Source organism: Pristiophorus japonicus, chromosome X (genome assembly GCF_044704955.1).
Source record: "Pristiophorus japonicus isolate sPriJap1 chromosome X, sPriJap1.hap1, whole genome shotgun sequence".
Taxonomy (NCBI): Eukaryota; Metazoa; Chordata; class Chondrichthyes; family Pristiophoridae; genus Pristiophorus; species Pristiophorus japonicus.
The window spans coordinates 12,867,016-12,881,067 of NC_092010.1; the positions used below are offsets into that span (position 1 = coordinate 12,867,016).

Below are 14,052 nucleotides of genomic sequence, written 5' to 3' on the forward strand. Positions count from 1 at the left end.
GGGCATGCGGATAATGTGGCCCGCCCAATGGAGCTGATCAACCATGGTCAATGCTTCGATGATGGGGAAGATAGTCACCGATGATGAAGCTCCCCGCTGGAGTGGAACTAAACTACAGAGCCAGTGGGAACCTGTTTAACCTTCGCCGTCTGCAGGCTAGGCCCAAGACTACCCCAACCTCTGTCGTCGAGCTACAGTACGCGGACAACACCTGCGTCTGCGCACACAGAGGCTGAACTCCAGGACATCGTCGACGTATTTACTGAGGCATACAAAAGCATGGGCCTTACGCTAAACATCCGTAAGACAAAGGTCCTCCACCAGCCTGTCCTCGCCACACGGTACTACCCCCCAGTCATCAAGATCCACGGGGCGACCCTGGACAACGTGGACCACTTCCCATATCTCGGGAGCCTCTTATCAACAAGAGCAGGCATTGACGACGAGATCCAACACCGCCTCCAGTGAGCCAGTGCAGCCTTCGGCCGCCTGAGGAAAAGAGTGTTTGAAGACCAGGCCCTCCAAACTGGCACCAAGCTCATGGTCTACAGGGCTGTAGTAATACCCGCCCTCCTGTATGGCTCAGAGACATGGACCATGTACAGTAGACACCTCAAGTCGCTGGAGAAATACCACCAACGATGTCTCCGCAAGATCCTACAAATTCCCTGGGAGGACAGACGCACCAACATTAGCGTCCCATTTATCTCACTCTCTGTTTTCTGTTAGTTAGCCAATCCTCTATCCATGCTAATCTATGACCCCCAACCCCGTGATCTTTTATCTTGTGCAGTAACCTTTTATGTGGCACCTTATCGAACACCTTCTGGAAATCCAAATACACCACATCCACTGGTTCCCCCTTATCCTCAAAAGAACTCCAGCAAATTTGTCAAACATGATTTCCCTTTCATAAAACCATGCTGACTCTGCTTGATTGAATCATGCTTTTCCAAATGTCCCACGACTGCTTCCTTAATAATGGACTGCAGCATTTTCCAATGACAGATGTTAGGCTAACTGGTCTATAGTTTCCTGCTTTTTATCTGTCTCCTTTTAGAAACATAGAAAATAAGTGCAGGAGTAGGCCATTCGGCCCTTCGAGCCTGCACCACCATTCAATAAGATCCTGCTTTCTCTCCATACCCCTTGATCCCTTTAGCCGTAAGGGCCATATCTCACTCCCTCTTGAATATATCCAATGAACTGGCATCAACAACTCTCTGCGGTAGGGAATTCCACAGGTTAACAACTCTCTGAGTGAAGAAGTTTCTCCTCATCTCAGTCCTAAATGGCTTACCCCTTATCCCAAGACTGTGTCCCCTGGTTCTGGACTTCCCCAACATCGGGAACATTCTTCCCGCATCTAACCTGTCCAGACACGTCAGAATCTTATATGTTGATGAGATCCCCTCTCATCCTTCTAAACTCCAGTGTATAAAGGCCCAGTTGATCCAGTCTCTCCTCATATGTCAGTCCTGCCATCCCGGGAATCAGTCTGGTGAACCTTCGCTGCACTCCCTCAATAGCAAGAACGTCCTTCCTCAGATTAGGAGACCAAAACTGAACACAATATTCCAGGTGAGGTCTCACCAAGGCCTTGTACAACTGCAGTAAGACCTCCCTGCTCCTATACTCAAATCCCCTAGCTATGAAGGCCAACATACCATTTGCCTTCTTCAGCGCCTGCTGTACCTGCATGCCAACTTTCAATGACTGATGAACCATGACACCCAGGTTTCACATAACCTCACATTTATCCACATTATACTGCATCTGCCATGCATTTGCCCACTCACCTAACTTGTCCAAGTCACCCTGCAGCCTTTTAGCGTCCTCCTCACAGCTTACACCGCCACCCAGTTTAGTGTTAGCTGGAAACTTGGAGATATTACACTCAATTTCTTAACTAAAATCAATAATGTATATTGTAAAGAGCTGGGGTCCCAGCACGGAGCCCTGCGGCACTCCACTAGTCACTGCCTGCCATTCTGAAAAGGATCAGTTTATCCCGACTCTCTGCTTCCTGTCTGCCAACCAGTTCTCTTTCCACGTCAGTGCATTACCCCCAAGACCATGTGCTTTGATTTTGCACACCAATCTCTTGTGTGGGACCTGTCAAAAGCCTTTTGAAAGTCCGAATACACCACATCCACTGGTTCTCCCTTGTCCACTCAACTAGTTACATCCTCAAAAAATTCCAGAAGATTTGTCAAGCATGATTTCCCTTTCATAAATCCATCCTGACTTGGACTGATCCTGTCACTGCTTTCCAAATGCGCTGCTATTACATCTTTAATAATTGATTCCAACATTTTCTCCACACTGATGTCAGGCTAACCGGTCTATAAATTACCCGTTTTCTCTCTCCCTCCTTTTTTAAAACAGTGGTGTTACATTAGCTACTCTCCAGTCCATAGGAACTGATCCAGAGACTGTTGGAAAATGATCACCAATGCATCCACTATTTCTATGGCCACTTCCTTAAGTACTCTGGGGTGTAGACTATCAGGCCCCGGGGATTTATCGGCCTTCAATCTCATCAATTTCCCCAAGACAATTTCCCGCTTTATAAGGATTTCCTTCAGTTCCTCCTTCTCACGAGACCCTCGGTCCCCTAGTATTTCCGGAAGGTTATTTGTGTCTTCCTTCGTGAAAACAGAACCAAAGTATTTGTTTAACTAGTCCACCATTTCTTTGTTCCCCATTATAAATTCACCTGAATCTGACTGCAAGGGACCTACCTTTGTCTTCACTAATCTTTTTCTCTTCACATATCTATAGAAGCTTTTGCAGTCAGTTTTTATGTTCCCAGCAAACTTCCGCACATACTCTATTTTCCCCCTCCTAATTAAACCCTTTGTCCTCCTCTGCTGAATTACAAATTTCTCCGAGTCCTCAGGTTTGCTGCTTTTTCTGGCCAATTTATATGCCTCTTCCTTGGATTTAACACTATCCTTAATTTCCCTTGTTAGCCACGGTTGAGCCACCTTCCCCATTTTATTTTTACTCCAGACAGGGATGTACAATTGTTGAAGTTCATCCATGTGATCTTTAAATGTTTGCCATTGTCTATCCACCGTCAACCCTTTAAGTATCATTTGCCAGTCTATTTTAGCCAATTCACGTCTCATAGCATCGAAGTTACCTTTCCTTAAGTTCAGGACCCTAGTCTCTGAATTGACTGTGTGTCACTCTCCATCTTAATAAAGAATTCTACCATATTATGGTCACTCTTCCCCAAGGGGTCTCGCACAACAAGATTGTTAATTAGTCCCTTCTCATTACACAACACCCAGTCTAGGATGGTCAGCCCTCTAGTTGGTGCCTCAACATATTGGTCTAGAAAACCATCCCGAATACACTCCATTGCTCCACCGTATTGCTACCAGTTTGGTTTGCCCAGTCAATATGTAGATTAAAGTCACCCATGATAATTGCTGTAACTTTATTGCACGCATCCCTAATTTCTTGTTTGATGCTGTCCCCATCCTCATTACTACTGTTTGGTGGTCTGGACACAACTCCCACTAGCGTTTTCTGCCCTTTGGTATTCCGTAGCTCCACCCATACCGATTCCACATCATCCAAGCTAATGTCCCTCCTTACAATTGCATTAATTTCCTCTTTAACCAGCAACGCCATCCCGCCTCCTTTTCCTTTCTGTCTATCTTTCCTAAATTTTGAATACCCCTGGATGTTGAGTTCCCAGCCTTGGTCACCCTGGAACCATGTCTCCATGATGCCAATTACATCATATCCATTAACTGCTATCTGCGCAGTTAATTCGTCCACCTTATTCTGAATACTCCTTGCATTGAGGCACGGAGCCTTTTTAAATAGGGGCATTATATTTGGGGGTTTCCAATCCGCTGGGACCTCCTCAGAGTCCAGGGCATTTTGGTAGATTACAACCAATGCATCCACTATCTCTGCAGCCACTTCTTTTAAGACCCTAGGATGTAAGCCATCAGGTCCAGGGGACTTGTCCGCCTTTAGTCCCATTATTTTACCGAGTACTACTTCATTAGTGATAGTGATTGTCTTTAGTTCCTCCTTCGCGATAGCCCCTTGATTGTCCACTATTGGGATGTTTTTAGTGTCTTCTACCGTGAAGACTGATACAAAATATTTGTTCAACATCTCTGCCATTTCCTTGTTCCCCATTATTAATCCCCCAGTCTCATCCTCTAGGGGACCAACATTTACTTTAGCCACTCTTTTCCTTTTTATGTACCTGTAGAAACTCTTCCGATCTGTTTTTACATTTCATGCTAGTTTACTTTCATAATCTATCTTCCCTCTCTATCATTTTATTTAGTCGTTCTTTGCTGGCTTTTAAAAGTTTCCCAATCCTCTGGGTTCCCACTAGTCTTGGCCGCATTGTATGCCCTTGTTTTGAATTTGATACCATCCCTTATTTCTTTAGTTAGCCACGGATGGTTATCCCTTCTCTTAGTCTTTCCTTCTTATTGGGATATATTTTAGTTGAGAGTTATGAAATATCTCATGTCTGCCACTGCTCATCAACTGTCCCATCTATTTTCCCAGTCCACTTTAGCCAACTCTACTCTCATACCTTTGTAGTCACCTTTATTTAAGCTGAGGACACTGGTTTGAGAACCAACTTTCTCACCCCCCAACTGAATGTGAAATTCAACCATATTATGATCACTCACTCCTCGAGGATCCTTTACTAGGAGATCATTTATTAATCCTGTCTCATTACACAGTACTAGATCTAAGATAGCCTGCTCCCTGGTTGGTTCCGCAACGTACTGTTCAAGGAAACTATCCCACTCACTCCCCATACCCTTGAATATCCCACCCAGTCTAATCCCATTCTCCCCCCTCACTCCCCATACCCTTTAATATCCCACCCAGTCTAATCCCACTCTCCCCTTCACTCCCCGTACCCTTTAATATCTCATCCATTCTAATCCCACCCTCCCCACAATATATTAAATGATATACAGCCTCAGCTATTGCAAGAAGCAACTTGTCGTGAATACAAGAAAACATCACCAAAAGCCGGAATTTGCCTACGTGCCAGTGATAATTAGGTGCATACTTGGATGACGAGAGCTTTGCAACACAAGCGTGATCTGGATGAGGTCCAGAGGATCCATGGCCTAATCCATGGTGTCTAACCAGAGCCCCGAGGACCAGCACTCGAACTGTTGAAGCCCAGTTACTCACTGGTTCCCAGGAGGGCGACTGCTTTGAGGAGGGAGACTGGATTGACGTCACCAGAATCCAGGTCGCCTGTTGGAGTGGCCCAGGTACAGCAGCAGAGGCGGCAAGGTGCAGAGGAGTGGTGATGTCGGGGCGAGGAGCGACATGATCGGGGGCCCAGGAGAAGCAAGAGTTCAGGGCCCAGAAGAGGTGAGGGCCCAGGCCAGCCCAGCCCACACTGCGATATGTGCACGCACTAGGTCCGTGCAGCAGAGCTGGTCTCCAGTCGTCCTAGTTAACCCTTGCCACTAGACCAAGACCTAGCTCTGTCAAGCCCGTGTGGTGGCTGGTGTGCAACAGTAACCACACGTTAAAAAAAATCCACACACAGGCATCTTCCACCCTTCAACACGTAGTTCAGGACTGGAATATCAGGTCCTTCATTGAAACATCTGTAAACTCATCCCTTTTTGGTGTGGAAGCAAGTTATCCTCGATACAAGGGACCGCCTAATATACTCACCTATTTCTGATCACCATTTCTGGCTCTGGTTATAACTTAAGAGCATGGACATGGGGCCAGGACATGATCAAACTCAGCTGAGATGCTGTAGACTGTGGAATAGCCCGACAAATCTCACCATCTCAGCTCATAAACGACTGACTAGGGCAGGATAGCGGAGGGCTCCTCGAGCCTGCTGAACCGACAGCGAGAAATTCGCAGAGCAAAGGGAATTACTCTTTTTAAAAAAAATCAAACATTCGGAACTCCAGCCCAAGTGAAGTTCAGACTATGCGAGGTCAGCTTAGGTTAAAACAAAAGAAAAGAAAAGTTAGCAAAAAGTGCCATATGCGAGGTGACGCCTGGCATGGTGCCAGCTGTGCAGAATGGGTGTCAACAGGCTCGAGATTTCTGGGGGAGGAGCATGTCGGGAGTGCCTGGGGCTTTCTGAGGCAACAGTGTGTGTAGTTGCTGAGCGGGGGGTGGGGAGAGGGGAATGAGAGAGAGAGAGAGAGAGAGAGAGAGAGAGAGAGACTGACTGCATGGGACTGTGCCCAATATCACAGTATCTATTGTCATTGGATTAAAGCTAGTGTCGGACATTTTTTTAAACTGTTATTTGGAGCCTACTTCACGATAGCAGGAATCAAAAACATAAAGATCCAATACAATTGTCTCATAGTAAAGACCTGGACTTGGATATACAGGGCACATTTCTAAGTTTGGAGATGATAGGAATCTCGGAAATGTCGTAAACTATGAGGAGGATTGTAACAGACCTTAGACGGACATCGACAGACTAATGAAATGGACAGACTCATAAGATGGAGATTTAATGCAGAAATGACATGCTATATTTTAGTAGGAGACACGATATGAACTAAATGGGACAATTTTAAAGGGGGTGCAGGAAGAGAGAGACCTGGGGGTGTTTGTACACAAATATTTGAAGGTGGTGGGACAGGTTGAGAAAGCTGTTAAAAAAGCAAATGGGATCCTGGGCTTTATGAATAGAGGGAGATAGAACAAGCAATGATAAACCTTTGTAAATCACTGGTTAGGCCCCAGCTGGAGTATTGTGTCCAATTCTGGGCACCACACTTTAAGGAGGATGTCGAGGCCTTGGAGAGGGTGCAGAGGAGATTTACTAGAATGGTACCCAGGATGTGGGACTTCAGTTATGTGAAGAGACTGGAGAGGCTGGGGCTGTTCTCCTTGGAGCAGAGATGGTTAAGAGGAGATTTGAGAGGTATTCAAAATCATGAATGATTTTGATAAATAAGGAGAAATTGTCTCCTGTGGTAGAAGGGTCAGGAACCAGAGGACAGATTTTAGGAGATTGTACCATTCCATGATTCTACAATTCCACTAGTGTCTGCAAAAACCTCCAGCTTCCCTCCAATCTCGCCTCACATCCTCTCCGAGCTCAATCACTTCCACAAGATCCACCTCCTGGTCACTCTGCCCCATTGTCATTACTCTGCTGGCCACCCAACTTTCCTCAGCCCCCATGCTAACTGACATTAGAAATTATTTCCTCTCCTCAGGTTTCCCAAATCTGCCATCATACATAATAACATAAGAAATAGGAGCAGGAGTAGGCCATTCGGCCCCTCGAGCCTGCTCCGCCATTTAATAAGATCATGGCTGATCCAATCATGGACTCAGCTCCACTTCCCTGCCCCCCCCCATAACCCTTATCGCTCAAAAATCTGTCTATCTCTGCCTTAAATATATTCAATGACCCAGCCACCACAGCTCTCTGGGGCAGAGAATTCCATAGATTTACAACCAGAAGAAATTCCTCCTCATCTCAGTTTTAAATGGGCGGCCCCTTATTCTGAGACTATGTCCCCTAGTTTTAATTTCCCCTATGAATGGAAATATCCTCTCTGCATCCACCTTGTTAAGCCCTTTCATTATCTTATATGTTTCGATAAGATCACCTCTCATTCTTCTGAACTCCAATGTGTATAGGCCCAATCTACCTTCATAAGTCAAACCCCTCATCTCCAGAATCAACCTAATGAACCTTCTCTGATCAGCCTCCAATGCAAGTATATCCTTCCTTAAATACAGAGACTAAAACTGTACACAGTACTCCAGATGTGACCTCACCAATACCCTGTACAGTTGTAACAGGACTTCTCTGCTTTTATACTCTATCCCCCTTGCAATAAAGGCCACCATTCTATTTGCCTTCCTGATCACTTTCTGTACCTGCATACTAACTTTGTGTTTCATGCACAAGGACCCCCAGATCCCTCTGTACTGCACCACTTGGCAATTGTTCTCCATTTAAAATTATAATTTGCTTTTCTATTTTTTCTGCCAAAGTGTATAACCTCACATTTTCCCACATTATACTTCATCTGCCAAATTTTTGCCCACTCACTTAGCCTGTCTATATCCCTTTGCAGATTTTGTGTGTCCCTCTCAAAATTTGCTTTCCCACCCATCTTTGTATCATCATCAGCAAATTTGGCTACATTACACTCTGTCCCTTCATCCAAGTCATTAATATAGATTGTAAATAGTTGAGGACCCAGCACCGATCCCTGCGGCATCCCACTAGTCACTGTTTGCCAACTGGAAAATGACCCACTTATCCAGACACTCTTTTCTGTTTGTTAGCTAATCCTCTATCCATGCTAATATATTACCCCCAGCCCCGTGAATTTTTATCTTGTGCAGTAACCTTTTATGTGGCACCTTATCGAATGCCTTCTGGAAATCCAAGTACACCACATCCACTGGTTCCCCCTTATCCACCCTGCTCGTTACATCCTCAAAAAACTCCAGCAAATTTGTCAAACATGCACTGGAGTGTCAGCGAGATTTCTGTGCTCAAGTCTCTGGAGCGGGACTTGAACCCACAACCTTTTGACTCAGAGGCCAGTGTGCTCTTGTAACTCTTTGTAACTGCAACATGAGTAACTGAGCAGCAATGTTACGTGGAACGTACAGCACAGGAGCTGGTCCATGCCGATGTTTATGTTCCACACGAGCCTTTTCCCACCGAACTTCATCTCATCCTATCAGCATTTCTTTCTATTCCTTTCTCTCTCACGTATTTATCTAAATTCCCCTTAAATGCATCATGTGCTGAGAATGCAAGCTTTAAAAATGCACGTTTTAAGCAAAAAAGACATGCAAAATTGAAGTCTAGGCTGCTCGCTGACCTGCATTGGCTCCCGGTTAAACAACACCTCGATTATAAAATTCGCATTCTTGTTTTCAAATCCCTCCGTCGTCTCACCCCTCCTGATCTCTCCAATCGCCTCCAGCCCCACAACCCTCCGAGATCTCTGCGCTCTTCTAATTCTGGCCTCTTGAACATCCCCGATTTTAATCGCTCAACCGTTGGTGGCCGTGCCTTCAGCTGCCACGGTCTGGACTCTGGAACTCCCTCCCTAAACCTCTCCGCCTCACCATCTCTCTTTCCTTCTTCAAACCCACCTCTTTGACCAAGCTTTTGGTCACCTGTCCTAATATTTTGCTGCAGCTTGGTGTCTAGTTTTATAAAGCTCCTGTGAAGCACCTTGGGATACTTTTACTGCGTTAAAAAGATGCTATATAAATGCAAATTGTTAGTGAAATAATTTAATTCACCTCTCACTCTATCAGACAGCTCCTCTTTTCCAAGTGCCCCCTTTCCTCATGTTCCATCGCCCTTCCTTTTTTCATCTATCCATCACAGTCCCTTCCTCAGTCAGGGCTCTCCATGGCTCCAACTATTCCCTGGGACCAGTGGTGAGTGATTGCAGACTCACTCACCCTAAGGCAGGTTTAGCCCCAAACAAGAATAGTGGGTGCACCTTTTGACCCTCCCCTCCAGGCGAGTATCAGGCGAGAAGGCGGCTGGTCCGGATTGGTTTCAAAGTGGCCCATTGGAAAACTTCTAAAATATAACCCAAATTGCAAAAACCTGTCTCCACCTATTGTCAGGTTCATGATGTGGAGGCAAAACAACGGAGAGAAAGTGAGCAGGCAAACGGAGGCACACACGGCTCGCATCAGAACATAAGAAATAGGAGCAGCCGGAGGCCGTTTGGCCCCTCGAACCACTCCCCCATTTAATAAGATCATGGGCTGATCTGATCATGGACTCAGCTCCACTTCCCCGCCCGCTCTCCATAACCCTTTACTCCCTTATCGCTCAAAAATCCGTCTGTCTCCGCATCATCTGATTTAGCTCCAGGAAAAGGCTCCCAGAGCACTGAAACTCAATACTAAGCCAGTAAAGGGGACTCTTTACGCTGCAGCGCTGCCTTGTACGGTGGGGTCAAGCAGAGAGACCTCAGCAGGGAAACACAGGGTTCGGAGCACAGCACAAACCGACATCTTTCTCATGGGAGTGGGAGGGAGCAGGGAACGTGACAGGAAGATAGAAAAGGCGGAATTATACCCCACCGTGATTTTTTTAAAGTGGGACGGCAATTTTAAATAGTTTTACAAACGACAACAAAAGCAGTTAGTGTCCCTTTAATCCAACAATACCCACTCGCGGCTGGCAACTGTCTCCATCTGAAATCCTGGCTTCGAACCCACGGCTAAATAAGTGATTCGGGGGGAGGGGAGTGTGGGTGTGTCTCTCTCCACGTTTAACTAATACACTTTAAAAAAAACCTTCCTTTTTCACGTGCCCACAATCTGCAAATGATAAATATTTACAAATAACATTTTGCAACAACACTTATGCAAAGTAACAATAATGGTGTGCTTAAAACTAGACATGCATGTGGAAAATTACTAAAACAGTACCGCTTTTACTCGGCCTCTTTCGCTCTTGGTTAGATGCCATTCTGAAGGATATATAGCTGACTTGTATCTCTGGGTTACCGGTGATTAAAAGCTACAGCTTTGCATTCTCTGTCGTCCAAAGACACTGCAACTGCCCGTGTCAGTTTCAGAGCTCAGTTGCACCTCACGTCAATTTCGGTCCCGCCTCCAGCAGCTCTCCCCCAATCAACACAGCACATCCCAATACCCAGAGCCACCACCCAGCAACCGTCCTCTCAACCCATCATCATAGGCGGTCCCTCGTATCGAGGATGACTTGTTTCCACGCCAAAAAGGGATGAGTTCACAGGTGTTTCAATGAAGGACCCGATATTCCAGTCCTGAACTCCAGTTGAAGGGTGGAAGATGCCTGTGCGTGGATTTTTTTAACGTGTGGTGACCATTGCACACCAGCCACCACACGAGCTTGACAGAGCTTGGTCTTGGTCCAGTGGCAAGGGTTAACCAGGACGACTGGAGACCTGCTCTGCTGCACGGGCCTAGTGCGCACACATATCGCAGTGTGGGCTGGCCCGTGCTGCCCCTGAGCCCTCGCCTCCCCTGGGCCCTGATCACGTCCCTCTACAATCTCTTGCCCTCCTTCGCCCCTCCTGTTGTGCCTGCCCGCACTGCAATCAGCGACCGGACTTCGCAGCTGTCGCCCTCCTGCAGTGGTATGCCGCTGCACACTGCTCCCGCTGATGCAGCCTTTCAATCACAACTACCTGCAAAGCGAATACACTATAGGGGCAACTCATCATGGACAGATTAAAAAAAAAACAACAAATTTGAAACAAAAACAGTGAATGTTGACAATACACAGCAAGCCGAAAAGAGTAGACTTCAAGTGAGACCACTGATCAGAACCAATCAGATCTAATTGAACAGATCTGAGCATAAAGTAAGTCGAGTAGGATGGATAAGGGGAACCAGTGGATGTGGTGTATTTGGATTTCCAGGAAGCATTCGATAAGGTGCCAAATAAAAGGTTGCTGCACAAGATAACAGTTCATGGGGTTGGGGGTAATATATTAGCATGGATTGAGGATTGGCTAACTAATAGAGAACAGAGAGTCAGGAAAAATGGGTCATTCTAGTGGGGTGCCGCAGGGATCAGTGCTGGGGCCTCAACTATTTACAATCTATATTAATGACTTGGATGAAGGGATCGAGTGTAATGTAGCCAAGTTTGCTGATGATACAAAGATGGGTGGGAAAGCAAATTGTGAGGAGGACACAAAAAATCTGCAAAGGGATATAGACAGGCTAAGTGAGTGGGCAAAAATTTGGCAGATGGAGTATAATGTGGGAAAATGTGAGGTTGTCCACATTGGCAGAAAAAATAGAAACGCAAATTATAGTTTAAATGAAGAAAAATTGCAAAGTGCTGCAGTACAGAGGGATCTGGGGGTCCTTGTGCATGAAACACAAAAAGTTAGTATGCAGGTACAGCAAGTAATCAGGAAGGCAAATGGAAAGTTGGCCTTTATTGCAAAGGGGGATAGATGAGCATAAAAGCAGAGAAGTCCTGCTACAGCTGTACAGGGTATTGGTGAGGCCACACCTGGAGTACTGCGTACAGTTTTGGTCTCCATATTTAAGGAAGGGTATACTTGCATTGGAGGCTGTTCAGAGAAGGTTCACTAGAGAAGGTTGAGTAGGTTGGGCCTATACTCATGAGAAGTGATCGTATCAAAACATATAAGGTAATGAGGGGGCTCGACAAGGTGGATGCAGAGAGGATATTTCCACTCATAGGGGAAACTAAAACTAGGGGACATAGTCTCAGAATAAGGGGCCGCCCATTTAAAACTGAGATGAGGAGGAATTTCTTCTCTCAGAGGGTTGTAAATCTATGGAATTCTCTGCCCCAGAGAGCTGTGGAGGCTGGGTCATTGAATATATTTAAGGCGGAGATAGACAGCTTTTTGAGCGATAAAGGAGTAAAGGGTTATGGGGAGCGGGCGGGGAAGTGGAGTTGAGTCCATGATCAGATCAGCCATGATCTTATTGAATGGCGGAGCAGGCTCGAGGGGCCGAATGGCCGACTCCTGCTCCTATTTCTTATCTTCTTATGTTCTTCGAGCTCCTGAGGGATGAAAAGTCACTCCTTTAATAAACATATCCTTTAATATTTACCTTTTTCAAGCAAATATCGAATTCCCCTTTAAGATAAGGGGATGGTGTCTGCTTGGGAAGGCTCCTGCCCCTGGTATTCCCAGGCAGTTTCCCATCCCAGTACTCCGAGATCAGGTCTCCTTTGCAGGAGTCTCATTTCCCTTGCCAGGTTGTATCGTGAAGCCTGCATTCTGGTCCTCACATCGTCCCTCATTTCATTGTCCCAGGCTCCTGTTTTCATTTTTAATCACACCCTGTAATCTACTCTAATGTTGCGAAATTAGGCCTTCAAATCGTGCCAGATTTGTCTGTTCCTGTATTGCATCATAGGAGGTTATTTGATCTGTCATGTTTGTAACATCATTGTTCTCTCAATAGTAATGCAACGCTTGCTTGTCTGGCAGATTTATACTTGGTAATCTTCCTCAGATTTCAATTTTTAATTTGTTTTGGAATGTGGGCGTCGCTGGCAATGCCGGTATTTACTGCCCACCCCTAATTGTCATTGAATGGCTTGCTAGGCCATTTCAGAAGGGTCAAATTTGGTCTTTTGAACAACCCTGATTTTGAAAGCCCCACCATTGGCGGCCGTGCCTTCAGCTGCCTAGGTCCCAAGCTCTGGAATTCCCTCCCGAAAGCTCTCCACCTCTTTCCTCCTTTAAGATACTCTTGAAAACTCTTTTGCTCATCTGCCCTAACATCTTCTATGGCTCAGTGTCAATTTTGTTGTTGTTGGCAACACTCCTGTGAAGTGCCTTGGGATGTTTTATTCCGTTAAAGGTGCTATATAAATACAAGTTGTCCTACCTGACCCCATTTTCTCTGTATTATTGATTTGTTGCATCCCAGACCATGGGCACTAATTCCATCTCTCCTTCTCCACAGGTCCAGCTTTGGCCTTTCCACTCTACATGTTTCTCCCATGTAGCAGTGGAAGGGTATTGTGACCTTCTGTGCTTGCAACATCATTTTTCCCTTCAACAGAAATTCAAGATTCATCATTTAGTTCTACATTTTGAGAGATTTATGCTGCATGAGCCCTTCCCCCTGTTCTCCCCATTCTGTTACCTCCTTTCAGGCTTGGAAGACTGTGGCCATCCCTGGCGAGATTTTCGGCTTTGATGATTTCGGGGCGGTAATGGCAGCGGGGCGGTAAAGTTAGCGCCCGGGAATAGTTTGCGCCTCAGTCAGCAACATTGGGCAGCTGGGCCCTGAGTGTGGGGCGCAGCGCTAAGGGAGGCGTTGTACCCCTCTCTCGGGGCGTTAGGATGGGAAACTCCCGCGCTAAAGAGCCGGGCTGGGAGCACTCCCAGAGACACCTGGGGCAGGGGGAGGGGGAAACTAATAAACGCCCCCCCCACAAAAACATTTACAAAACATAGCCCACGTCACCCCAACACAAATCACACATAAAGTTAAAAGAAAAAACTATCGCACTTAGCTCAGGAGTCCATTACTCCCTTCTCTGCTGTCGGT

At 46.1% G+C, this 14,052-nt stretch overlaps 1 protein-coding gene across 3 annotated transcripts in view; it reads right to left on the bottom strand.

Annotated features, from left to right (window-relative positions):
• Nucleotides 1-13,832, bottom strand: part of csad (cysteine sulfinic acid decarboxylase) — a 138,179-nt gene extending 124,347 nt beyond the window's left edge. For 2 of the 3 annotated variants that reach the window (XM_070869369.1, XM_070869367.1), the window contains exon 1: nucleotides 10,441-10,629. In XM_070869369.1, the coding sequence (XP_070725470.1) occupies nucleotides 10,441-10,480 (40 nt within the window). In that variant the 5' untranslated portion in view covers nucleotides 10,481-10,629. Of the gene's footprint in view, nucleotides 1-10,440; nucleotides 10,630-13,383 lie in introns of those variants that run through there. The other variant, XM_070869368.1, reaches the window with a different exon arrangement.
• Nucleotides 13,833-14,052: the final 220 nt, after the last annotated feature.